The 27,546-nt window shown below is 41.1% G+C and overlaps 1 protein-coding gene across 3 annotated transcripts; it reads left to right on the forward strand.

The window, feature by feature from the left end:
* The first annotated feature begins 78 nt into the window (after positions 1–78).
* NMRK1 (nicotinamide riboside kinase 1) lies at positions 79–27,546 on the forward strand. Of its 3 annotated transcripts, XM_030809785.1 has the most exons (10): positions 79–389; positions 1,698–1,782; positions 5,246–5,309; positions 10,850–10,940; positions 11,218–11,266; positions 18,679–18,826; positions 18,908–18,979; positions 19,619–19,725; positions 21,888–21,971; positions 27,180–27,546. In XM_030809785.1, exons 3-10 carry the CDS (start codon positions 5,281–5,283, stop codon positions 27,197–27,199), a joined length of 600 nt encoding a protein of 199 aa, XP_030665645.1. In that variant the 5' UTR covers positions 79–389; positions 1,698–1,782; positions 5,246–5,280; the 3' UTR covers positions 27,200–27,546. The 3 variants fall into 3 exon arrangements, with proteins under 3 accessions (XP_030665645.1, XP_003267471.1, XP_003267474.1); XM_003267423.4 differs by lacking the exon at positions 1,698–1,782; XM_003267426.4 differs by lacking the exons at positions 1,698–1,782; positions 18,908–18,979 and having other exon boundaries at positions 80–389.

Here is a 27,546-nt window from a genome sequence, read left to right on the forward strand (position 1 = left end):
TCGCCGCAGCAGGAGCGCGGGCCGCGCGCACGGCGGCGGAACCAGCCGGAGCCGAGCGAGGGCGAAGCGGGCGCGCGCCAGTGCCGCGGGCCGCGCGCGCTCCCGATAGGGAAGGGCCGGAGCTGGGCAGGGGCGCGCGGGAGAGTCCATGCTCACCGGAGCCCCGCCCAACCCCGCCCCAACGGGGGCTGGAACCCGGCGCCGAGCGGAGTGGAAAGGGGCCTCTGGTGACCACCCCTACCTGGCATCCCTCTAACCCAGGAGGAGCGTAGGGAAAGGGGCTGTGGGCCTCTCGGGGAGCGAGCTGCGGGTAGCGGCGCATTGGGGACAGGCGCGCGCTTGGCTGTCGCTTCTGCCGCTGTGTCTGGGAGGACTCGAACTGGCGCCAGGTGAGTGCGTACCTGCTCGTCCCTGCCGCGCCGCGCCGCCTTGCTGGGGCCTGGAGGTATTTACAGAGGGTTTCTGTGCTGGAGCCCGGGACTTGGTTGCGCCCTGAAAGCCTTGCCTGGACTCTTGCCACCCTCACAGAGCTGATAGGTGGCCTGCCGAGGAGGACGTGTACTCACGGTGGCGTGGTGCTCTAGCGCCCCGGAATAATCCTGAAAATGGGAACGCTGCCTCCAAGAGACCGCGCAGCCTGGAGAAGTCGCCAGGGACAGGATCAGGACTTGATCCTCGCGGGTCGACACGGTCTCATTCCTCTAGTGTTGGGGTAGTGACCTACTGCCCGCCTGCTGCCTGCTATTGTACGGCCTGCTAAGAATTTTTTTTTTACTTTTTTTAATGGCTGAAAAGAAATCAAAAGAAATATAATACTTTGTGACACGTGAAAATTACATGAAATTCCGATTTCAGTGTCCGTAAAATTTTATTGGAACATGGTCACGTTCATTTGCATCTGTGTTGTCTGTGGCCGCTTTCGCATTACCCAGCAGGGTTGAGTAGCAGCTGGCAAAGCCCAAAGCATTGCCTATCTGGCACTTTATAGAAAAAGTTTTCCGACCCCTGATCTAGAGGATTGAATCTTCGGTGGGAGGGAAGAACTGGAGCACACAAGGAAGCCAATGGCATAAGTTCAAAATAACAGTCAATATTGTAAATTAGTTGTATATTTGGGGAAAGAAAAAACTACATAAGAACCTACATAAATGAAAGCAATGGGGGAGGGGAATGAATTGCATTTTCAAAAACCCCAGCCCTTCACGTCTGTAATCCCAGCACTTTGGGAGGCCAAGGCGGGTGGATCACGGGGTCAAGAGATCAAGAGCATCCTGGCCAACGTGGTGAAACCCGATCTCTACTAAAACTACAAAAAATTAGCCGGGCTTGGTGGCGGACGCCTGTAGTCCCAGCTACTCGGAAGGCTGGGGCAGGAGAATCACTTGAACTCAGGAGGTTGCAGTGAGCTGAGATTGCGCCACTGCACTCCAGCCTGGCAACAGAGCAAGACTCAGTCTAAAAAAAAAAAAAAAAAAAAAACCCCAGCCTTGAGGGATTTGTTTACCAAAAGGGAGCAAAGTTTAAACAATAGTAGGAAAAGACTGCCCTATCTCCTGGAAGAAGAGAATCAAAATAGCTGTTGAATAGAATACAGAATGAGAAGTCCTGGAAACATTTTCCTCTTTTTAAAATATCAGACTGTCCTGTGATACATTTAAAAAGCACATTTAGCAGGAACTTTGTCATCTGTCTTTCAGATCATTTGCGTTAGAGTTGCCCTCGTACAATCTGCTGATTCTGCACATGCCACTTCTGACCATTCTGCAGTTTAGAATCCAAAAGGTAAATGTTTAGTAGTGAAATGAATTAAGCATAATGAACACATCTGAATTATTTTTAAAAACCCAACATTTTACTTGGGGTTAAAAAAAAGTGTAAAAAATAAAAATTAGTCATTTCAGGTTTGCTCTTGGCTATCCTAGTTTGTTCTCCCGTTATGCAAAAGCTCTCTGCTGTTGAGAAAAGCTTTGCACGCACTGGGAAAATAAACTACACAGATATTCCATGAGATTGAAGGTGGTGTGGATTCTAGTGATAGACGTGCCCTGAAATGATGACTCTTTGGACACATCACATGATTTACAGTTTGTACGAAGCTTGCATTTGCTTCATGAAGCCTGGCAACTCATAATTGCGAGCTTTTTAAATTTGATTTTTTGTTTTGTTTTTGGTTTTATGGGAGGCAGTTTTGGGGTTGTTTTTTGCCTGTTTGTTTTGGTTTTTTTTCAAGATAGGGTCTTGCTCTGTCACCAAGGCTGAAATGCAGTGGCGCAGTCATGGCTCACTGCAGCCTTGGTGATTTTTAATAGTTCTTATAGGGGCAACAGGCAATGAAATAGTAGAATGTGATGTGGAGGTGGACAGTGCCAGGCCTGAACTTGGAGCTCCCCTAAAGCTGCCCTGTGCATCCACACTGTTTTTGAAATAAATGGCTTCAGGGATTGCTAGGCCCACCCCCTACCCCACCCTAGTCACTTAGTCCAGTTGCCTCTCCTGTCTCTGCATGTTCCAGTTGCCCACCCTTCCCATCGCATTGTCATTTGCTCATAGCTGATAGAGTATGCCCAGCATTTACCCAAACACTGGCTTGGACAGGCCCAGACTGCTAACTAATGTAGAACTGGGAGTTCCTGTTTTGGTAAAAAAAAAAAAACTTACATTTGACTGTATCTGAGAGATTTTATAAGTAGGTTTTTTATGCCATCTTACTCCTGGTTCCTGAATGCAAGTAACCCCCTCAAGCCTATTTCCCATGCCACAACCATGCTCACTTGTTATTTACATGCCATGTAATTGATGCAATGGTCACACGTGTAAGCACAGATGTGGCAATTAGGACGGGGGACCAGTAGTCCTTTTCATTCTGTGTGCACAGCAAATAGATGCCCCATCAATAATACATCAGTAAGAATGACATCAATTATACATCAGAGCCTGACAATTAAGCTAGCACATACCTAACACCCTTTCTTTGCTGTTAGTAATAAAGTGCTTTTTAGCAGCTTGCAGTGATAGAAAGAAGTCAACTCAATTGGTTTAGTTTAATATCTGGCTTTTCCACTTACTGTCTGTGTGACCTTAGGCAAATTGCTCTATTGTCTGAGCCAGTTTCCACTTCTGCAAAATGAAGGGGTAGACCAAGTAATCTCTAAAGCTATACTTCTCCAAGTTTGAGAATTTATGCTTCAGCGAGCTATCCAAAAATAATGGGGGCAAGGAATGACAAAGTTTTATGAATTTTTATTTTATTTGGTAAAGTGAGGATATCACTCTACTAACATCTTCTGACAACATAGTTTTGTAAGAGAAAGAACATTTATCACCACAAAAGTGAGATAAAGAGCAGCCTCTCCCTTCCCAAAAAAAAAGGCTAATTGGCAGCATTGCACTGACATACCGAAAAAATAAGAATAGGGTAAAATAAAATTCAAAGGCAGAAAAATTACAACATAAAAATGTATTTTACAATATTCATTGTATGCAATCATTCCCTCGATACATCTTGTAAATTTGGATGGAGATGTGTATTCAACAACATAACTCTGGATGAAACTCAAATATCCAACTTGTCTGCTATTTTATTTTACTTTTTAAGACAGGGTCTCACTCTGCCACCCAGGCTGGAGTGCAGCGGCTCAATCTTCACTCACTGCTACCCCCACCTTGCAGGCTCAAGCAATCCTCCCACCTCAGCCTCCGAAGTAGCTAGGACTACAGGAACATGCCACCATGCCTGGCTAATCTTTTGTATTTTTGGTAGAGACAGCGTTTTGCCATGTTGCCCAGGCTGGTCTCAAACTCCTGAGCTCAAGCAATCCGCCTGCCTTGGCCTCCCAAAGTGCTGGGATTATAGGCATGAGCCACGGTGCCCTGCTGCTATTTTATCGCAGTCATTATTGAATTCTCGTCTCACGTAGACTTGTTAATGGAAGTAGACCCCAGTCTTAAGCAATTGTACTCAACGTGGAATATTCTAGATAAGCCAAGAAGTCAGACAACAATAGCCCTCTCCCCACCAGGCTTTTTTCTGCATAACCCCTCCCCAGGGAGAGTGTGGACACAGATCATAGAAACTGGAGCATTGCTGGGCGCCTCCAGCTTGGCAGGCAGCCAGTTGCCCCTGGCTACACAGCCTAGGTCCCTGGCCACCCCCCTGAGCAGATAGGAAGGAAGAACAGTGGCCATCAGGGATGACCTTCAGGAGCCAGTATTCTAAGATTCCCTCCAGCTGTGCTTCGCCTTTTCACTTAGTGACGAAAAATGGCCCATTGTAATAACCAAGGACTACTTTAGTGAACCTTAGGGAGGCATGTATGAAACTGCCCTCCATCCCCTAAACCAAAAGTCCACAAAACAGTGGCCGGTGGCTTAACTTGGCCCTCTGCCTGAACATTTGCAGTTTCATGTAGAAAGCACTACAGAAATCCAATTAAGGGAAATGATAGCCCAGTAAAAGGGAATTTCATTCTTGTCATTAGTAGACCTGTTAAAAAAAAATTATGATTATATATTGAATTTCATCAAAAAAATTTGTGAAAATGTTTTTTTCTCATTATATAAGTCCATACATAACAACCTAGATTTTGCCTCTTGGCCCACATAGTGTCAAATATTTACTATCTGGCCTGTTTCCAAAAAAAATGTACCTAGCCAGGCCCAAGACCTAGGCTTTTTGGTGAAGAAATAGTGTCTTTAAACGGCATTAGCTTCATTTTGCCTCTGGTCAGCAGTAACTTTCTTCTTGTCTCATAAGGGCAGTATCTTTAAACGGCATTAGCTTCTTTTTGCCTCTGGTCAGCAGTGACTTTTTTCTTGTCTCATAAGAGGAGAAAGAGGCCAGCCCACAGGGGTCCCTCCCTCACTGATAATGAGTCATGCCCAGGTGACTGAATCGTGCAGGTGGAAGGCAACCTGGCTAAGGAGAGGATGAAACTTCATATACCACGCTGTGGCCTAGCAATTCTTCCACACCCAGAAAACAGACGTTCAAGGGGGAGTGCTCTGGCAGCTCACCTGATGTTGAACTGTTTGACAGGCCCTGAGCACGCCCCAGTGGTTGGCACTCAGTAGTAGCAGGGGAAGCCAGTGCAGCGGGAGTGTGGATAATGCGGGGCTGGGCTGAAAGGTCACTGTCATCCTCCCCTCTCAGCTGGTGCTCCTAATTTAGGATTCTTTCTTTTATCTCCCTAGACATCTAAGTGAAATGCATTTGATTTTTTTTTTTTTTTTTTTTTTTTACTTTTAGGAAATATTAGGAAGCTGTGGTTTTCAAAGCTAATTATGAAAACATTTATCATTGGAATCAGTGGGTGAGTAATTTTGCTACAAACAGCTCTTTAAGATACTGAGGATGTCCAAATGGTGTTTCTGTGTGGATGGAGTGGGGGACGGAGAAGCAGTGAGGATTCCAGAGTCCTGGGGAAGAGCAGACCACTGTGGAATATCAGTGGAGCACTGGCTTCATAAACACCAACAAGAGATGGAAGAGTTTTCTATAAACCGAGAAACAGAAGAGTCAGTCAACCACGTTTACCCACTTTCCTATTTATTTTGTGGAGCTAACACCAGAGACAAGGTCTGATTGGGCACTGCTTTCATTCAGGATGATTTATCATTCCCCATATGGGTGTTCCTTCATCAGGACGGAGGAGAAAACTTAGTTTCTTTCTAGCTTCAGACATGTGGTATGCAGAACACCTTCACCTCCATTCCTCTCCCCCATGGTTTGGGTGGCCTTATGTCCCATGTTGCCCAAGCTAATCCTTGTGGCCCTGGATGCACCTCTCTTTCTCTCAAACGTGTTCTAAATTATGTGGTCATCCTACCTGTGATGCCAGAGGCAGGCATGCAAATAAAACATCAACATCAACTGAAAATGACATTATTTGTTTTGCTACCATATTACGTTCACCTTTACTCTAAGTATATTCACATTATTTGTGACCCAATTAATAAAATATCTGAGACTACTTTGTTTGTAATTTTGGGGAAATCATTGTGTTATGGTATTACATTACCATAGTAAGTCATCAATCAGAAGTAAAATTGAGTGAGCTAAATGTCAGAAGTCTGCTTTGCCTCCCATCTAATCAGAAGAAAAGTTCAGTTTTTCTCCGCAGTACTTCTCTTGTGTTTCTCTTCCTTCCCACACTCACTGCCACCATCCTGATATAGGCTGTCATTCCCTAATCCCCATCTTTCCCTTCTAATCTTTCCTACACACCTCTATCAGTTTAATCTTCATACAGAACATTTTAATTATCTGCCTGATGAATGATATTCAGTGGTTCCCAGTTATTGAGAATTAAATCTGAATATCATGGTGTATGAAGGCCATCCGTAAGTAATAAAGGAAATGTATTAGCCTCAGGGGTAGCAGGCTGCAGGAAAAATTTGATACAAGAGCTCAGTGGTATCACCAAAGGCAGTTTTTCTCTCTTTTATGTGTCTTTCATTTGGGTTCATCTTAGAATTGGCTTATGCTTTTGGACACAAAGAGCTACTAGGAGCCCTGTGACTTGTTTCTTCATAGCCTGTCACTGGGCAGAAGGGGAAATGCTTTTCTTCGCCTAGGTCATAGGTCTCCCTTTGCTGGACAAGCTTGGTCCACATACACCCAGCCACCGTGGTAAAAGAGATGGGATTACACTGATTGGTTTAGGTCAGTGGGTTCTGTTCTGGAATTGAGAAGTGGGAACAGTCCCAACCGGACCTAGAAAACAGACATGGAACCTGGAAAGGCAAATACAAAGTCCACTACAGGATCCAGTCCAGCCTTCATCTGGCATCTGTATAAGTAAGATTTCCCTCTTCTCAATGTCCCAATACAGGGCCGTATCCCTAGAAACCTACCTCCTGTCTTGTCCTGTGCACTAGGTACTATCCGTAACTTCCTAAGAAAGCCTTCTTTCCACTATCTTTTCTTTAGCAAGTGCCATGATTTCTCCTTTTTTTCTTTTAAGAGACAGGGTCTCACTATGTTGTCCAGGCTGGTCTTGAACTCCTGGCCTCAAACAATCCTCCCACCTGGGCCTCCCAAAGTGCTGGGATTACAAGGATGAGCCACTGCTCCTGGCCAAGTGCCTCGATTTCATTTTAGTGCTGCTGCATCTGTGAAGCCCATGCCAGATTCAGTTATGGGGACTTTTGTTCCTGCCTTACATCTGAGAGAACTTAACCACTGCTTCCCTAGGAAGTAAGTGTCCAGTAAGTCTCCATCAAATAGTTACTTCATAGGGAAGTAATAACTTAGTAATTATTCAATTGCAAATAACAGGGGTTCCGAAGGAATTCAGGGGGCATCCATGAACCTCCTGGAAATTTAACACTAATGTAAAGACAGTCATTTTTCTGGGTGCGTTATCCCATTTGTCTTGCTATAAAGGAATGCTTGAAGCTGAGTAATTTATAAAGAAAAAAGGTTTATTTGGCTCACTGTTCTGCAGGCTCTACAGGAAGCATGGTGCTGGTATGTGCTTCTGATGAGGGCCTCAGGAAGCTTACAATCATGGTGGAAGGGGAAGGGGACCCAGCATGTCACATGGCAGAAGAAGGAGCAAGAGAGTGTGAGAGGGAGGTCTCAGACTTTTTAAACAACCAGCTCTCACATGAACCAACATAGCAAGAACTCACTCATTACCATGGGGATGGCACCAAACCCTTCATGAGCGATCTGCCCTCATGAGCCAGTCACCTGCCAGCAGGCCCCACCTCCAGCTTGGGAATCACATTTCTTTTTTGAGATGGAGTCTCGCTCACCCAGGCTGGAGTGCAATGGCACGATCTCAGCTCACTGCAACCTCCGCCTCCCAGGTTCAAGCGATTCTCCTGCCTCAGCCTCCTGAGTAGCTGGTACTACAGGTGTGCACCACCACACCCAGCTAATTTTTGTATTTTTAATAGAAGCAGGGTTTCACCATGTTGACCAGGCTGGTCTTGAACTCTTGACCCCAGGTGATCCGCCCACCTCAGCCTCCCAAAATACTGAGATTACAGGTGTGAGCCACTGCACCTGGCCAGGGATCACATTTCAATATGAGATTTGGAGGGGACAAACATCCAAACTCAGTCACTGGGAAAAGAGATGATAACCTTCATGGGATTCTCTCAGAGTCCCACAGCGTAAAAAAATTTAAAATCCATCCTGGCATTAGACTTTGTATCCCATCTCCATTACTTAACATGGACTAGTTTTATTAGTATACAACTTCTCAATCCTTAGTTTCCTCAACTAATTGGAATACTGACATCTACCTGTTGCAGAATATATTCTCCACGTATTTGAATAATTACAGACTGCCTTTTAACTTCTCCCTAGCCCACCGTTGTGTCCAAATACAATGAGCCCTCTTGTTACCTGGCACATAAAAAAATAAATGGGCCAGGAGTTGTGCGTTTATTTGGGTGTTGTGAGCAAAGAAGGGAGTGGCACCAAGTAGTCACCCTTTTTCCTTCCTCAGATCCTAGGACAGAATACATACTGGGCACACTTCTCCTCAGGTTGGATAGCACATGCGAGCAAGGCTGTGAGTGTGCTGCGTGTGGTGGATGTGGGCGTGCCATAGGAAAAGTTTCCTATTCCTTTCCCACATGTTTTGGGTGGCTTTCCTATTCCTTTCTCCCAATTCCTTTCCCCCATTCCTTTCCCCCATCCTATTCCCCCATTCCTATCCCTTTCCCCCATCCTATTCCCTTCCCCAAGGAAGGTTCCTGTTCCTTTCCCCCATGTTTTGGGTGGCCTGAGCTGTCACCTGACCAGGATGTCTGCAGTCTGAGTGTGGATCTTAGGCGCAGGCTTGTTGAAATACTTTTTCTCCCCTCTCCTCTCCGTATCTCAGACTATCTTCTAGCCGATCTGTCTCCTCCAAGGCTTGTGCAAAAATGGCATGTGTATTTCTCATTGGCTTTAGCTAAGTCAGTGAGAAAGGATCTAATTACTACTGTTGGTTTGACTGCATGACCTTAACAGATAAGTCTAAAAAATGACAGATTTTTCTAGCCAGATTGTTCATATTGTAATAAAGTCACCCCTGTTCACTATCTCATTTAAACCAAAACTTAATACCTAAACTATGGACATTTGGTGTGGTTTACAGACATTTTTGTTAAAGAGGGGGAAAAGTCATAATATGTTCTCGATACATAGGGTATCACCCACTCACTTTTCATCGTTTTCAAAGAGGTGGCCCATATCCTACCCAATTGTATATCATAAGGTTACATGAGAAATCTTGTGAATCAGGTTCCTTCTACCTTGAGGTATAAGGTAGTAATTGAGTTATATACAAGCCATTTTGATGAGTGGATATTAGTTCATTTTCCCTTTTCTAGATTGTAAGTATTTGTGGATTGATCTCATCTGGGATTAAGCAAAGTTTCTTACAAATAGATATGTAGTCAGGAGGTTTTTGTGCTGTAAACATTTTGGTGGTATGGTGAAATCTTGACCTCAGAGTAATAGTTTTAAGTGTACAAAATAAAATGCAGACATACAAAATAAATTGGTTATATTGAAATATAGTTATAAAAATATTTCTAAAAACAAATCTGTGATATTGTGATATATACTCTTCTATGTTAATATATTAAATAACAATATCCAGAGGTGGGTCTAAACAATGCCATAAATCAGAAATAATAATGAACATCGATGATACTTCAAGATATCCACCCCAACTGCAACATAATATGAAAACATCTGTGATTTCTCTTGGTGAATGTCAGAGGTACTTATATCACTTATATTTATAATTAAAGGAGACGCTAAATTTCTGTTAGAATTCAATGAAAATAAAAGTATAATTTTTTTCTCATTCAAGTTCACAAATGCCCTGACTTATGTTCACAGACATGAGCCCCAGGTTAAAACACTCTTCCAGTAAATGACTGAATAGAGAAGTGCCTCCCTCCCGTGTGATCTCCTCGATGCTGCAAAACTAGATCTAAAGAGGAGTAACTCAGTGCCCCTTCTCCTGGACTTCACAGTCCAGTCAGAAGGGACAAATAACAGGCCTGATGTGATAAGCTACAACAGACCTCCCAGATGGCCCCCAGATGGAAAGAGGTGGGGAAAAGGAGGCATCGCAGAGGAAATGTGATTTCATGGTAGGTGGGCTTGTAATAAGCCACTCCTCTGTTTCTTCCACTGTGCCTTGAAGCAAAATCACAGTGACCATATGCAGTTTTATACACTTGCACTAAAATGTGCTACTCATATTCTCTGTGTTGCATATGAACCATGTGAATATTTTGACATAGGCAAAAAAGCATTTCGCTTCCAACACAGTGTCTGTATTTTTAAGTGTTAGTGTTACTCAGTTCACTTACTCAGCAGTTACCTTTCTCCTTCATCTTTCACAGCTTATTTCTTATCATTAAGTACATAAGATCTACCAGTGCCTGTGGTTTAAGGCACTATCTATGAAAGAAATCATTTTTTTCTTAAATAGTAAATATTGCTTTAAATATCCTCTTAAAAATTTATTTTAAAGTGTTTAATATTGGGCCAGGCCTGGTGGCTCACGCCCAAGCACTTTGGGAGGCCAAGGCAGGTGGATCACCTGAGGTCAGGAGTTTCAGACCAGCCTGTCTAACATGGCAAAACCCCATCTCTACTACAAATACAAAAATTAGCCGGGCGTGGTGGTGGGCACCTGTAATCCCAGCTCCTTGGGAGGCTGAGGCTGGAGAATCACTTGAACCCGGGAACCGGAGGTTGCGGTGAGCCAAGATTGCACCACTGCACTCCAGCCTTGGTGACACAATGAGACCCCGTCTCTCAAAAAAAAAAATTGTTTATTGATTTTTAATGCATTTTCCTTCTTGGTACTTTCTTTTTTCTTTGCTTCAGTGTGACAAACGGTGGGAAAACAACACTGGCTAAGAATTTGCAGAAACACCTCCCAAATTGCAGTGTCATATCTCAGGATGATTTCTTCAAGGTATCTATAGAACTTCTTAAATCATTTATTTAATGCAAAAATGTTTAACCACCAAGTTAATTGAATTACATCCAAGAAGTCTTTGGCTAGAGATTTACGTTTTGTATTGAAATTAGGCTCAGCGCAATGGTGTTACTTATCCACTAGATGGCACTGTCTATCAGTGCTGATCTTTCTTTGATCATCCAAAGCATTTATTAAAGACTTCTCTTTAGTCTATAATTGTATTATTTCTTTCCTACACGCTGTTTTGATGGGTACTTTATTATTTTTCCAGCCAGAGTCTGAGATAGAGACAGATAAAAATGGATTTTTGCAGTATGATGGTAAGTAGATTTACTTGTCAAATGTTATATGCTTATGTTCATTTTCTTTTTCAAACCCAAAGAACTTCTCTATGTTGAAGTTGATGGTTCTGTGGAACAAAAATTTAAAAAAAGAACTTCACTATATCTGTGAAGGCAGTCTTAAAATGTGTTTAAATATGTTGTTGTACTTTAAGCCTGCATTTGTAGGTTTCTGATTTATGTTGAACTCTTTAAATAAGTTAAAACCTTTTTCCAGTTTTATATTTAAAACTGAAAACATTGGGGCCAGGCTTGGAGGCTTACACCTGTAATGCCAGCACTTTTGGAAGGCCGAGGCAGGCAGATCACTTGAGCTCAGAAGTTTCAGACCAGCCTGAGCAACATAGGGAGATTCCATCTCTACCCCAAAAAAACACAAAAATTAGCCAGGTGTGGTGGTGCATGCCTGTAGTCACAGCTCCTTTGGAGGCTAAGGTGGGAGGATCACTTTGCCCAGGAGGCTGAGTTTGCAGTGAACCGAGATCGCACCACTGTACTCCACCCTGTGTGACAGAGTGAGACCCTGTCTCAAAAATATATATTTTTAAAAATAAAATAATAAAACTGAAAACACTGAAATGATAGATTTTTCTTCTTTTTAACTGAGGTAAAATATGCCTATATAATTTGCTATCTTTACCAATCTTAAGTGTACAGTTCATTGGTAATAAATACATTTTTTTTCTCCCTTCATTCCCCCGACCTGCCTCCCCTTCCGAGTCTCTGGTAACCACCAGTCTACTGTCTATCTTCATAAAATCCACTTGTTTTAGCTCCCACATATGCATGAGGACATGAGATATTTGTCTTTCTGTGCCTGACTTATTTCATTTAACATAATGGCCTCCAGTTCCATCCATGTTGCTGCAAATGACAGGACTTCATTCTTTTTAAGGCTGCATGCTATTCCATTACATATACACACCATACTTTCTTTATTCATTTATTCATCGATGGGTATTTAGGTTCATTTCATATTCTGGCTATTTGTGAATAGTGCTGCAATAAACATGGGAGTGCAGATATTTCTTGGATATATTGATTTCTTTTATTTTGGATATATACCTGGTAATAGAATTGCCGGATCATGTGGTAGTTCTATTTTTAATTTTTTGAGGAATCTCTGTACTTCTCCATAGTGGCTGTACTAATTTACATTCCTTCCAATGGTATATGATGGTTCCCCTTTCTCCACATGGAATCATAGGGTTTTCTTCTGAAGCAAGTTCGGCTTGCTGTCCCTCTGCCCATTCCTGTTCTGAAGATGTATAAGTAGCTGCATTGGCCACCCTCAACCACCCCATGAGAAAATTTTGCCTGAAGCAAACTATATTCTCTCATTCTTTCAGCTTTCCTTCTTGGTGGCCAAAGTACTAGGCCACTGTGGTTTGGTTTTGTTTTTTTCTCTGTTCAGAAAGGTTTGTGAATATATTTTAGATGGATTCTCCTCATTCCTTACTCCAAGCTCAGTTTTGAAGCCAAAGGATTACAGTCTATCATAAAATATTTTCTGTAGAGAATATCATGCTAATAGGCTGTTTATTATTTGGTGATCTTATTAACTTTTATAATTAAAAAGATGATCATTGAGTACTTACACAAACTAGTGACAGAGGGAGCTCTCTTTAAAAAGTAATAATGTTCTCTATTTTTAACTGATAACCTTTTAGGAAAAGTGTTATCGATCAGTTCTTACAGACACATAATAGTTTTATGAGAGGCAAAATTCTTGACTCACTCTCTGTTCTTGCATCTTGAGTTGCAGCCAGGATCATTTTTTTTTCTTCTCTTCCTCTCATCCAGAGGTTAGTGAGAAAAATCACTACAAAGTAAGTGTGAAAAACAAGGAAAAACAGTTTTCAACAATTGGAAAAGAATTACTATTTCTAATTTTTAATGAATTCTTACAAACTGATAAGAAAAACTAATATCCCAGTAGGAAAAGGGCCTAAGGATGTGAATAAGCTCTTCATAGAAGCAGTCAGTTATTGGATTAATAAATGTACAATAAAAGTCAACCTTAAAGAACTGCAAATTACTTTTTTTCCCACCTACCAAATAAACAAAGATGTTTAAAGCAATGATAATTTTCCAGTGATAGCATGGGCTCAGTAAAACAAAGGCCCTAATATACTTTATATGGAAGTATATAGATAAATTGCTACAGTCTTTCTGGAAAGGAGGTTGAGCATGTGTCCCAAACTTAGCATGTTCATGCCATGACTTCAAGCATCTCACATCGGGAATCTATCTTAAGGAAAAACTTGAACATTTTAGGTAAATGTACAAATTTAAGGTAAATCAAAGTACTAGTCAAGTCTTTCTATGCACAAACAGGATAGTTTTACAATGTGGAACTATCAAGTTTGTAGAGGAAATAATTGATTTTCAATGGAATATAGTTGATTAATATGAAAGAAGTCAAAACAAAAATTAAAAATCAAAGGATGGCCAGGTGTGGTGGCTCACACCTGTAAGCCCAGCTCTTTGGGAGGCCGAGGTGGGTAGATTACTTGAGTCCAAGGGGTTCAAGACCAGCCTGAGCAACATGGCAAAACCCTGTCTCTACAAAAAATACAAAAATTAGCCAGGTGTCATGGTGCGCACCTGTAGTCCCAGCTACTGAGGAGACTGAGGCGGGAGGATCACTTGAGCCCAGGAGGCAAAGGCTATAGTGAGCCGAGATATGCCACTGCACTCCAGCTTAGGTGACAGAGTGAGACTGTCTCAAAAAAAAAAAAAAAAAAAATCAAAAGATGGTGGAAAAATAGAAAATAGTAATAAGATGATAAATTTAAGCCCAAATATACCAGTAGCCACATTAAGTGAAAGGAACTAAAATACTCCAAAAATTGTCAGACTGGTATTTTTTTTTTAAGCCACCAATAAGCTCCTTAAAAGAGAAAGACTTAATGGCCGGGTGCGGTGGCTCACGCCTGTAGTCCCAGCTACTCGGGAAGCCGAGGCAGGAGAATCACTTGAACCTGTGAGACTGAGGTTGCAGTGAGCCAAGGTTAGGCCACTGCACTCCAGTATGGGCAACAGAGCGAGACTCTGTCTCAAAAAAGATAAAAAAGAGAAAGGATATGTATAAGGCCATAGAAATATAGGCAATATAAACGATCCATGATGGAAACACCTACTGAAAGAACTGTTTTAACTCTGGCAACTATACTAATACCAGACGAAGTAAACTTTAAGGCTGACTATTACTGAGATAGAGAGAAATGAGTTACTTCGACAGGAAGATAAAACAACCTAAAATTTATATCTACCTAATAACATAGCATTAAAATGCATTAAGTAAACACTGACAGAGCTAAGAGGAGAGAAAGACACAAATCCACAACTGGTGTGGGAGTTTTTTGTTTGTTTGTTTGTTTGTTTTTTATTGACATGGAGTCTCACTCTGTCACCCACGCTGGAGTGCAGTGGTATGATCTCGGCTCACTGCAACCTCCGCTGTGCTGGTTAAAACGATTCTCATGCCCCAGCCTCCTGAGTAGCTGGGACTACAGCCACACACCACCATGCCTGGCTAATTTTTTTTTTTTTTTTAAGTAGATTTGAGGTTTCACCATGTTGGCCAGACTGGTCTCAAACTCCTGACCTCAGGTGATCTGCCCACCTCAGCCTCCCAAAGTACTGGGATTACAGGTATGAGCCGCCATGCCCAGCTGATGAGGGAGATTTTAACACAACTTCCTTTGTGTATTAGTTTGCTAGGGTGACGTAACAAAGCACCACAGAATGCCTTAAACAACAGAAAATTATTGTCTCACAATTCGAGAGGCCAGAAGTCTGAGATCCAGGTGTCAGCAGGGTGGGTTCCCTCTGAGGCTGTGAGAGAGACTCTTTTCGGTGCCCCTCTCCTGGCTGCTGGTGTTTGCTGGAATCTCCGGCAGCCTTGGCTTCAGCTGCATCACCCCAGTCCCTGACTTCATCTCCACATGGTGCTCTCCCCATGTGTGTGTCTGAATTTTCTCCTTCTGTAACCAGTCATATTGCATCAGGAGCCCACCCTACTCCAGTGTGACCTCACCTTAACTGATTGTATCTGTAATGACCATATTTCCAAATAAAGTCACATTCTGGAGAACTGGGCATTAGGACTTTAACATAGGGGTACGCATTCAACTCATAACAGCCACTAATGAGACTAGCAGACAAAAATTACTAATGATATAACAGATTTGAACAACACAATTAACTAACTTGACCAAAAACTGACATGTACAGAACATGCACCTAATAACAGCAGAATACATATTTTTTTTTCTTGAGTACATGGAATATATTACCCCAAACAGTCCATATATGCAAGGGCATGGAGTAAGTCCTAATACACTTTATGGATTGAAGAAATATAAAGATACTGTGTAATCACCATAAAGTAAATTAAAAATCAATAACCAAATGTTTGAAAAGTAAGCATTATCCTTTTTTCTGATTTTCAAAAACTTTTTCTAATGGAAAATTTCAAACATATGCAGAAGTCAGCAGAAAAGTATAATGAACTCTCTCATGAGTTCGCCATCCAGTTTTAATACTGATGAAATTTTGACCAATTATATTTCATCTATACCCTCACCCACTCTATTCATCTATATTGTTTTGAAGCAAATCTCAAACATCATTGTATTTTATCTGAAGCAAAACACTTATCTATTCCTTGGGTCAAAAGCTAAATCACAATGAAAATTAGAAAATATTTTTAACTGAATGATAACAAAAATATATCAAAAGTAGTAAGACTGCTGGTTCCAGCCAAGATGGATTAGTCCCATTGCTCACTGGTCCTCCCTCCTACAGTGAAAAACCCTGGACATAATGCAACAAACAGACAAAGGAAGACTGAAAGGAAAAAAGAAAGCATGCTGGCTAGAGATTCCAGGACATGAGGAATGACATGGCTATGGGATCCATGGGTTTTCTTTTTGCCTCCTACATATACAGGAGAAGTATACAACATGGAACCATCCATAGGCACAGGCAAAAAAAGGGACAAGGAAAAGGGTGGCCTACCAAAATAGAAAATCTTTTTGATAATAACCACCCTACTCTAGCCAGACACAAAAGGCAAAACTGTCCTCCCTTCATGGTGTTAGCTGGGTGTGGAGCTAGACTTCCAGAAGATCCATCCAGCATTAGCAAGGCAGGGTGAGTCACCCCTCCGTGTCACCCACGGGGGTTGGATCAGTGGAACCAAATGGGAAGCTGCACTTTTGCCTCCACCTGGCAGTACTCAGGTGGAAAGAGGCAGTGTGCAGTGGAGCAGGTTGGCACTTCACCTTCCTTACTCAGGTGGTGTCAGCTCTTGTCAGCAGAACCCAGTGGAAAGCTGAACTTCTACCCACAGCTAGCAGCAGTGAAACTTAACCAGCACTCTCCTTCACCCCCTCTTCCCACAATGGACCAACTTCCCCCACAACACAGCATCAGCAGGGCCTAGCAGGAAGCAGAGCATCCACCCCCACCTGAACCTGCAAGCTATACCGGAACAGAGTGACTGCCTGCAAAAGAAGATTAAATAGGATCTACAGCCTCTTAACACAGGATCTAAAATGTCCTGGACACAACTGAGAATCACTTATTATACCAAGAACCAGACAAGTCTCAACTTGACTAAGAAAAACGAATCAACAGACACCAATACCATGACACAGATGTTGAAATTATCTGACAAAGAATTTAAAGCAGCGTTATTAAAAGGCTGTAAACATAATATTGCAAACAGGCTTGAAACAAGTGAAAAACTAGACTGCCTCAGTAAAGAAATAGAAGATTTGAAAAAAAGAACCAGATGGAAATTTTAGAATGGAAAAAATACATTAATCAAAATTTGAAAACTCACTGTATTGGCTCAGTAGCAGAGTAACTATGACAGAGAAAATAATTAGTGAACTTAAAACAGAAAATACAAATTACTCAATCTGAACAACAGAGAATAGACTGAAAAGAAATGAATAAAAATGTGGAACAATAGTGAAAGATCTAATATTCATATCATTGGAGTCTCAGAGAGGAGAAAGTGTGGGACTAAAAAAGTATTCAAAAAAGTAATGGTTTAAAAAAACCCTTCTCAAATTTGGTTTAAGACATAAAACTTCAAGAATCTGAGCAATCCCCAGATTAAATAAGTCTGATAAAAAAAAATAGAGAAGGAACAGATTACAAATACCAAGAGCAAAAAAGGTAGTATCACTGTAGATCCTACAGATGTTAAAGAGATGAAAGGATAGTATGAACTCTTATTATACAAATAAATTTGAAAAGTCAGGTGAAATTGACAATTTCCTAGAAAGACATCGCTTACCAAAACTAACACCAGAACAAAGAAAAAAAATCTTAATAGTCCTATGTCTATTAAATAAATTAATCCATCATTTAAAAACCTTCCACTAAAAAACACTCTTAAGTGCTGTTGGCTCAATTCAGTAGTTCTGGAGTGGAGCTGAGAATTTGCATTTCTGACAAGTTCCCAGGTGATGCTAATACTACTGGTTTAAGTACCATACTTTTAAAAGCTATAGGCTACTTTTCTAAAATCACAATTAGCTCGAGAAGTATGTACATTTTAGAGTGTGACAATGACATATTTGTGTTCTTTACAAATAGTCTGACTTTTAGTTATTTATCTAGAAGAGCTCTTTGGTATATTAAATATCTTAACTCTTTGCCAAAGACATTACAGATATTTCCCTCCATGTGTCATGTATCTTTCAAACTTATCTGTAGATATTTCATCTTCTAAAAATTTTAAATTTTTGTGTAGGCAGGAGAGAATCGAAGTTATAAGTAAAGCAAGGTTAGCCATGGGTTTCTGATTATCAGAGCTGGTAATAGGGACGTAGGAGTTCACTGTACTTTACTTTTTTGTATGTTTGAAATTTTCCATAATAAAAATGTTTCACTCTGGTTTGTCAGCATTAGAGTTTCAACGTGTTATCTAAATTATTTGTTGTTTTTTTTTTTTTTTTTTGAGACGGAGTGTTGCTCTGTGGCCCAGGCTGGAGTGCAGTGGTGCGATCTCGGCTCACTGCAAGCTCCGCCTCCACGCCATTCTCCTGCCTCAGCCTCTCTGAGTAGCTGGGACTACAGGCGCCCGCCACCACGCCCGGCTAATTTTTTTTGTATTTTTAGTAGAGACGGGGTTTCACCATGGTCTTGATCTCCTGACCTCGTGATCCGCCCACCTCGGCCTCCCAAAGTGCTGGGATTACAAGCGTGAGCCACCGCGCCTGGCCTAAATTATTTGTTATTAGGAGTTTTGAAGGGAAATAAAATGGTAGTGTATATATTTACAGAATCCTGGATATACTCATCACAAAAAGTCACATCACAAAATTTTTTGCTATATTGATTACATATTTTTGTGTGTTTGTTTGAAGTGCTTGAAGCACTTAACATGGAAAAAATGGTGGCAGCCATTTCCTGCTGGATGGAAAGTGCAAGACGCTCTGTGATATCAACAGACCAGGAAAGTGCTGAGGAAATTCCCATTTTAATCATCGAAGGTTTTCTTCTTTTTAATTATAAGTAAGCATCTCCACCCTAATATTGTCTCTGAGTGAATGGGGGGAAAAAAACCCTTGTGAACTAAGTATGCTGTTATTTTAGGCCCCTTGACACTATATGGAATAGAAGCTATTTCCTGACTATTCCATATGAAGAATGTAAAAGGAGGAGGAGGTAAGTTTTGAAACCATCTTTGTGAGTTGTAATTCAAAACAAAAAAATTAGAAGAAAAAGGAGGACAGCAACGTTATTGAGCAATGTGTATAGGTCATTTTTCAGAGACAGGAAGCCTTAACTCTTTTACAAAAGGAGTAAAACCTTTTTCCATAAATGGTCATCCGCATGGAGTAATGCAAATTACTTTCTAAGAAAAGGGCCTTATATCAAGCTTTTGGCTCATTTCTCCTAAATCCTCAAACAAAGCAAGCCCATGGTGATTACGATTTTAATGTGAGTGAGCCTGTTCTGCCACAGCTACAAAGAACACCAATTAGTTCAAAGCTTAATCCAACATAGTGGTCTGTCCATTGTTATTTACACTATTTGTCTCTTAGTTCTCTTATAAAGCACTAGAAGGAAAAAGGATAATTAAGAATGATAGTCAGTGGATTGCAAAGTTAATTTTAATATCAGAGAACTAAATCCATGTTACTGTTGTTCTAACTGCCATTGAGTTAAAACATGAAGCACATGTAGTCCTAATCCTGTTTAGATTCAGCCTCTGAGTGATTTCCCCATTATCCTGACCATTCATATTTTACTTTATCAATTGTGTGTTTCTGTCAACATAAAGTTTCTTACGTGTTTTGATAGTACAAGGGTCTATGAGCCTCCAGACTCTCCGGGATACTTTGATGGCCACGTGTGGCCCATGTATCTAAAGCACAGACAAGAAATGCAGGACATCACATGGGAAGTTGGTAAGTGCCTTTTCTCCTTCTGTTCAAGGCCTTTTATTTGTCATTTGCCTCAAAGTATGGAAAAGAAAGGACTCATAGAAAAGTATAAAGGAACCCTTAAGCAAGAACACTCTGGGCTTCTCCTCTTCCATAGCTGGTTCTCCTGGTTTCTGTTTCTCTCTGTGGCTCTTGTCAGCTTCTGGATGGTTATTCATTCAACCAGTATTGAATGAATGCCTTCCGGTGCTGCCCTGGAGATGGTGAGGGGAATAAGGCAGACCCAGCCCCTGCTCTTATGCAGGTAACATTCTATCATGGAAACAGGTGCTAGAGATACCAGCGGCCCAAGCCTGTCCTTTCCAGCTGCTGTAAGTTCTGTGATACCAAGCTCTAGGGGACTGCCGAGATCCCGGTAGTCAGGAAAGGCTTCCTTGAGCAAGTCACATTTAACCAAACTTTGATGAGTTTAACTGAACAAAGGAGATGGGTTGGGGAGATAGAAGATCACCCCAGAAAGTGGGTGTGGCACACGAAAGGGCCAGGGGACAGGAAGGAATGAGAAGCCCCTGAAAGAAAGCTGGTGTTGAGAAAGCTTTCTGGTAAAGAAGACCAAGGGAGTGGATTGATGCTGGTGATACAGGCAGGGTCCAGACCCTATAAGGCCAATAATCTAGGTAAGGACTTTGATCATTATTCTCAGAGAAGTGGGAAGCTCTCCAGAGAGAAGTTTTAAACAAGGACATGATTGATAAAAATTCTTGTTTTAGTTAAGACCCCTCTGGCTGTGTGGAGAATGGAGGAGGATAGATTTATAGGGTGTGATGTTAGACGCCCGCACTCAGTAGAACTGGGTGATAGAACAGCTATGGAGGGGGCGGGAAGATGACAGATGCCTCAGCAACTGACGGATGTTAGAAAAAAGTGAAGGCATTGCAGACCTGTAAGGGAGGAATGCATGTCTGTTTTGCACATAATGAGGTTGAGGTGACTGGGAGACATATGTAGCAATTTGGAGGTAAGCATCCGGATCTGTGGGCTTGAGCTAAGAACAGACCACTGGAATAGGACACTCAATGCAGAGAAGATGGCAGAAGGCTGTTGGTTAAGGCAAAGGAGTTAGAACTGACGTATGCTTTTCACAATAAAGGGGACTTGTCTGTGTTGTGAGAAGCCTGTTGGCCTCCAGGATAGGCAGCTATGTCAGAGCCGTGCGGAATGCACACGGAGTGTATCCCCAGGGCCAATGCTGAGATTCTGGCTGCACCACATCCACCTTGGACCACTGGTTGCAAGAACCTCTTCTTGCTTCCCTTCTCTCCCTTTTACTTAAAATGCAAATCTATTCAGGCTCCTGCCCTGCTGAATACCTTGAGTCATCTCCAGATCTTTGAGATACAATCCAAACAGCCAGACATCAAGGCCTCTAACAACTGAGGTACTGAGGTACACCCTTGCTCTAAAATCTCATCTCACGCTGTTCCCGGAGCTTCCCCATATTCTAGCCATTCCAAAGGGTGCATCAGTGCGCTTGCCTCTCCCTACTCATGCTGTTTTCTGACCAGAAGGCCCTTTCCTACCTTTAACCTTGACAACTTCTACTTTTTCTCCAAAGCTGCTTATGCCAGTTTTATTAAAAATACATCTTTTCTCTGATAGCAGAAAACACACACACACACAAACACACACACACACACACACACACACAAAATACATATTTTCTGAGCCTGGTGAATTCTGAGTTCGTACATATGTTGCAGATCCCAGACCACTGCATGGTTTAAGAAGCTTCCCAGGTGATCCCGATGTATAAGTATGTTGAAGAATTACTCCTTCAGTGACCCTTTTGGGTGAACACCTTTAGTGCACCTAAAGTGCCGTATGCACAATACCACTTTCTTTTTTCTGTTTCTTTCCTCTTTTCTTCTTTCTTTCTCTTCTCTTTTAATTAAATAATTTTCACATAAGCCAGTGTGGATTTATCTGTAACAATCCAATATTTTTGACCTGTTATACCTGGCTAGCATCTATTTCTTTCTTTAATCACTATTAATTTCCTTTAAGTTATGGTCCTGGGTGCCTTGGTTAAACCTATTGGCATTTACAAGAGATGTTGGGTGCCAAAATAAACATTGTATATTAATAAGCCTGTTAGCATTTGAACCGCTCTCTTTTCCCCTTCGTAGTGTACCTGGATGGAACAAAATCTGAAGAGGACCTCTTTTTACAAGTATATGAAGATCTAATACAAGAACTAGCAAAGCAAAAGTGTAAGTATTATGCTAACAAAGTGGATGGTAGAGGAGAAACAGCCAGGAAAATCGTTCATTACATATGAAAGAATGGAATACCAGAATGCTAATGTAAGAGTGATTGTGCTCATCCATTCTTTGCTTTGAGGATAATTCAGAATCAGAAATTCTGGGGGGGGGTTGGAGACTCAATTATTTTGTCTGTTTTTAGGGGTAAAACCATGTACCCTTTGTTACATCTCTTAATGCTATTTATGTGATTTACTTTAAAATTTTTAGTAGATGGCTGTACCAAATGGGACTGGAAGTATCCTTTGGGCACAGTATAATTAAAATGCTGATGATTTTGTTTTCGTATGTCCAGAGCTCCCCTTTTCTTTTATTCCCTTAAAGACTTTCCGTAAAATTTCTACTTTCCAAATACCTCAAAGATAAACAAAAGATTTTAAAAAGTATTATGAAGTGTTTGTTTAAGGTTTTCATATTGGACGGCACTTTTTGCAAGTGACAGAGATCTGCCTAAATATGGCTACAGCAGAAAGACAGTACAGGGGTAATGGTGGCTTCAGGCTCAGCTGGATGAACCCATTTATGCCTAGTGTTCCATTGTTGGAACTCTAAGCGTGTAAGAGTTATTTATATCCTACTGCTCAAGGTCATCACCAAGGTTTGGTTTTTCACAAAAATAATTTGCAACCTCCAACATTAATGGGTTAAGGAGCTCAAATAAGGTCCTCAGGACTCTGCTTCTATTCTACTTTCTATTTAGGGTTTATTTTGAAGTCAGGCTCTCCACTGACCTGATGTCTGTTGACATCAACATCCTCCTAGGTCCATCAGTCCCAGTGTAAAAAAGATATCTTTTTCAAGATTTGACCACGAGTTGATAAATGTTGGAGCTGGGTATTGAGTACAAGGAGGTTCATATTTATTCTCACTTCTTTTGCATAAATTTGAAATTCTTTATTTTAAATAGTTTTCTAAAAAGCAATGTTCTGTTGTAGCCCAGATGATTGGTCCTGCTGAATCACATGACTTGCCAAACCAGTCACTATGGCCAGGGAGATGGCATACTCTGATTGGCCAGGCCTAGATCACGTAACCCATCTTGTAATTGAATACCCCATCTAAGACCTTCTGATTTTAAAAATTTCTCTGGCCAGGTGCAGTGGCTCACATTTGTAATCCCAGCACTTTGGGAGGCTAAACTGGGAGGATTGCTTGAGGCCAGGAGTTCAAGACCAGCCTGAGCAACATAGTGAGAGGGACTCCATTACTACAAAAATTAAAATTTTTAAAAAATTAGCTGCCAGGCACAGTGTCTCACACCTGTAATCCCAGCACTTTGGGAGGCCGAGGCAGGCGGATCATGAGGTCAGGAGATCCAGACCATCCTGGCCAACGTGGTGAAACCCCGTCTCTACTAAAATACAAAAAATTAGCCAGGTGTGGTGGCACGCGCCTGTAGTCCCAGCTACTCGGGAGGCTGAGGCAGGGGAATCTCTTGAACTCGGGGGGCAGACATTGCACTGAGCTGAGATTTCATGCCACTGCACTCCAGCCTGGTGACAGAGTGAGACTCCGTCTCAAAAAAAAAAAAAAAAAAATTAGCTGGGCATAGTAGCACATGCCTATAATCTCAGCTACTCAGGGTATTGAGGTGGGAGGATGGCTTGAGCCCAGGAAGTCAAGGCTGCAGTGAGCCATGATTGTGCCATTGCACTCCACCCTGGGAGACAGACAGCCCTATTTCTAAAAATTAAAAAAATCAAAAATTTCCCAAAGAGAAAGCAGGGCAGGAGGTAGAAAGCAGAAGAAGGTCAAAAAAAACGTGCTTAAAGTACAAAACTGTAGATCTAGCTGTTGTTATATTTGAACTATCTGAATTAAAAGAACTTCCATGGCTAACACCAGCAAAATGCAATCATCAGCTGGCTCAGAGAAGACAGTATGACTCACTCCAGCAGTGAAGAATATTATATGTTTTTTTGGTGAGAAGCAACTGCCCTAGTTCAAATGTTGTCCTTCCTCAGTAAGAATTAGATTTCCTACCTGCATCACTCAATAAATTCCTCTTTGACTATGAGACTGAGCCCAACTAGGCAGCTCAGTGATCCTAAACATTGTTGATTTTAGGATCAGCCCATCATATAGGCATGAACCCATTTGAAGGAATTTCAGGACCATTTTAAATTTTCTTCTTGCAAGTAGAATTTAGAATCCTTGCCAGATATGCCTGCCCACTCCTGCCATCTGTTACTTTGATGAAAGTCAGGCCTTCCATAATGAATCTCAGAGCACCAACATGAGTGGATATAGAGGGTGTGGGGTGAAGGGAGGGGCTCAGCCTTCATAAATGATAGCACATGAGCCAGAGCCACTTCTCTGACAGTTATTGGCTCCCCTTTCTGTCCCTAATGAGGCACTTCCAGGAGTGTTTCAGCTGTTGGACACCTTTAGCTCTTTGTCTTCTCAGCAATGGCCAGCGCTTGGGTCCAACTTTCCTTTATGACTAAGTCATACACTGGAGTTTGGCCTTATGATCTACCTACTGATAAAGATGAAAGTAGCCTTTGTCGCGTAGCTCAGGTAAATTGCAACCAGCTCCGTTCCAAATTCAGTCTTCACCATCTGTTCCAAGGCCCAAGAACAGCTGACATGTTTTGACAGGTGCTGCTAGCCCACAAGAAAGTGCATTTCCCTGTGTTGTGACGCCCCTCCTCTTTCCTTCCCTACACCCTAGAGGCAGGCAGGAAAGTATTTAGCTACGCCATTTGAGGCTTCTAGATATTAGATAAAGTTAAAAAAAAAAAACTTAAAAGAGGGATAAAAACAGAAATACATCAGCTTTTCTTACCTCCAACATTTATGCTGATTTTTCTCAGTTACATAAATAAGTTACTGTTTTATTTCTAGTAACCTATCACCTTTCCTAGTTCTTCCATCCACAGTATCCTGGCAAAGCTGTCCTGAAGGTACCCTCAGCATAGCCTGGTTTAACCCTGAGTATGGCACACACTGAGCTAGCTGGGGAGGACTTTCAGTGTTTCCAGTGACTAATCTTCAGGGCTTTTTTCTCACATCTCATAAACTTGTTTAGCTAATTTTTCAGTCTTAAGTACATAAAATCATAATTATGATAAAATAATAATACCGAAAGGGAAACAAGAAAGACTGAATTTAATTGTTAATGAAACAATAAATTATCCAGCAGAGTAAGAGAATGGAGTTACACATTTAATTTAATCCTTATTTAAATCCAAAGTGTGAGGCAAAATTTAATCATTTCCTTATTCTTACTAAAACAAGGTAGTCTAGCCACCAGGAACATTCAAACTCCCTTTAAAAACATTTATTTTCACCTCATTATAAAAACATATCATTTTTTAAGTTTTTTTTATTTTTTATTTTTATTTTTTATTTTTCTGATATGGAGTCTTTTTTTCTTTCTTTCTTTCTTTCTTTTTTTTTTTGAGATGGAGTTTTGCTCTGTCGCCCAGACTGGAGTGCAGTGGCACAATTTTGGCCCACTGCAAGCTCTGCCTCCCAGGTTCACACCATTCTCCTGCCTCAGCCTCCCGAGTAGCTGAGACCACAGGTGCTGGCCATCACGCCAGGCTAATTTTTTATATTTTTTTAGTAGAGATGGGGTTTTACCATGTTAGCCAGGATGGTCTCGATCTCCTGACCTCGTGATCCGCCCACCTCGGCCTCCCAAAATGCTGGGATTACAGGCGTGAGCCACCGCGCCCGGCCAATATGGAGTCGTTCTGTTGCCCAGGCTGGAGTGCAGTGGCGCGATCTCAGCTCACTGCAACCTCCACCTTCTGGATTCAGGTGATCTCCTACCTCAGCCTCCCGAGTAGCTGGGATTACAGGTATGCACTACCACACCCTGCTAATTTTTGTATTTTTAGTCAAGACACGGTTTCGCTATGTTGACCAGGCTGGTCTAGAACTCCTGACCTCAGGTAATCCGCCTGCCTCGACCTCCCATAGTGCTGGGATTACAGGTGTGAGCCACCATGCTCAGCCTTTTTAAATGTTTAATATAAAGCAAGAGGGAGGAAGTAATTACCTGTGTTCCCTCCAATCATTAGTGTTAACATTTTAATGAGTACACATCCAGTCTTTTTGCTGTTCACATCAATCTCTCTTTTACAAGACTGCAAGGACAGTGTAGTTAATCAGCCATGCTTATCTCTGTTTTTAAATTAGTATTTAATATTTATGCAGCTTTATAGAGTTCATTATATTATATAATGAAACTAAGTAGTTCTTCCAGTTAAAAAATAAAAATCAAGGTTGAGTTCTGTTTTGTACACTGAAGAGAAATGTAAGACTTGACATTGACCCTTTAGTACAGAAGAAAGATGTCACATGTCTAGTTCCAAATCAAAGGAATAAGAAGTTGCAAAATAAAATTTAATTATCAGATGTTTGTATTTTTCTCATTAAATATAAAATATAATCTAATTATAAAATTATGGTATAATTATCTAGTACAGTAGTCCAAATTAACATAAGATCACTTAACCGTTTCCCAATTGTTGGATATTTACTGCTGTTACAAGTGTTTCACATGGATAAACCACATGCCATAAAAAATATCTACACGTACTCTTTGTTGGTTTTCTTCTTTTTGAATTATATCCCTGGAGTAAATTCCCAGAAGTGTCACTTATGTAGTCAAAGGATGTAATCATTTTTACATATTACATATTTCAAAAATGAAATACTATGCGAAAAAATGTGTGCTCTCCAATATGAGCTGTGTGATAAGAATGTGGTAGGTTTATCATTGAATTTCTATGCCAAATCAAGTATTGCACTGGGCTTCCTTCATTTAAGAAAAGGGATTAAAGGTAACAATACTTTCCCCACATAAAGGGTAACACTCCAAAACAAGGATTATACTGCAGATAATTACCCTTTGTGGTTTTATTCTAGTCTTCAAACTATTTCATTCCCTGAAGTCAAGGATTACTATACCAACTACAAGTGATATTGGATATCTATCTGATATTTTAAGGTATGCTTCAAATTTAATGCAGGGATTAAAACAATGGAACTTGGATTCAATTTAGTTCTTTACAGGAAACCAGCATTTTGGCTCCAGAATCCCTGTAATTTAAACATCCTTAGATTTTACTGTTGTTGATGTAAAGATTTAATAAAATGAGAATTGGAATTCTCCATTAATTTCTTTTTATGTTTATTCCCAAGGTTTACAAGTGACAGCATAAAGACGGAATGCAGCAAATCCTTCCTGAAGTGAATTAGGAAACTCAAGGGGTAATTTAAGAACCTTAACGAAGATACAATGTATACTGTGGTACAATGACAGCCATTGTTTCATATGTTTGATTTTTATTGCACATGGTTTTCCCAACATGTGGAACAGTAAATATCCATGCCAATGGACAGGACTCTACCTTAGCAAGTTGCTCCCTCTCCAGGGAGTGCATAGATACAGCAGAGCTCACGGTGAGTCAGAAAGTCTCCACTTTCTGAACATAGCTCTCTAACAATGGTTGTCAAACTTTTCTAACTGGAGCTCAGAGTAAGAAATAAAGATTACATCACAATCCAA

This window comes from Nomascus leucogenys, chromosome 1a, assembly GCF_006542625.1.
Source record: "Nomascus leucogenys isolate Asia chromosome 1a, Asia_NLE_v1, whole genome shotgun sequence".
NCBI classification, from domain to species: domain Eukaryota; kingdom Metazoa; phylum Chordata; class Mammalia; order Primates; family Hylobatidae; genus Nomascus; species Nomascus leucogenys.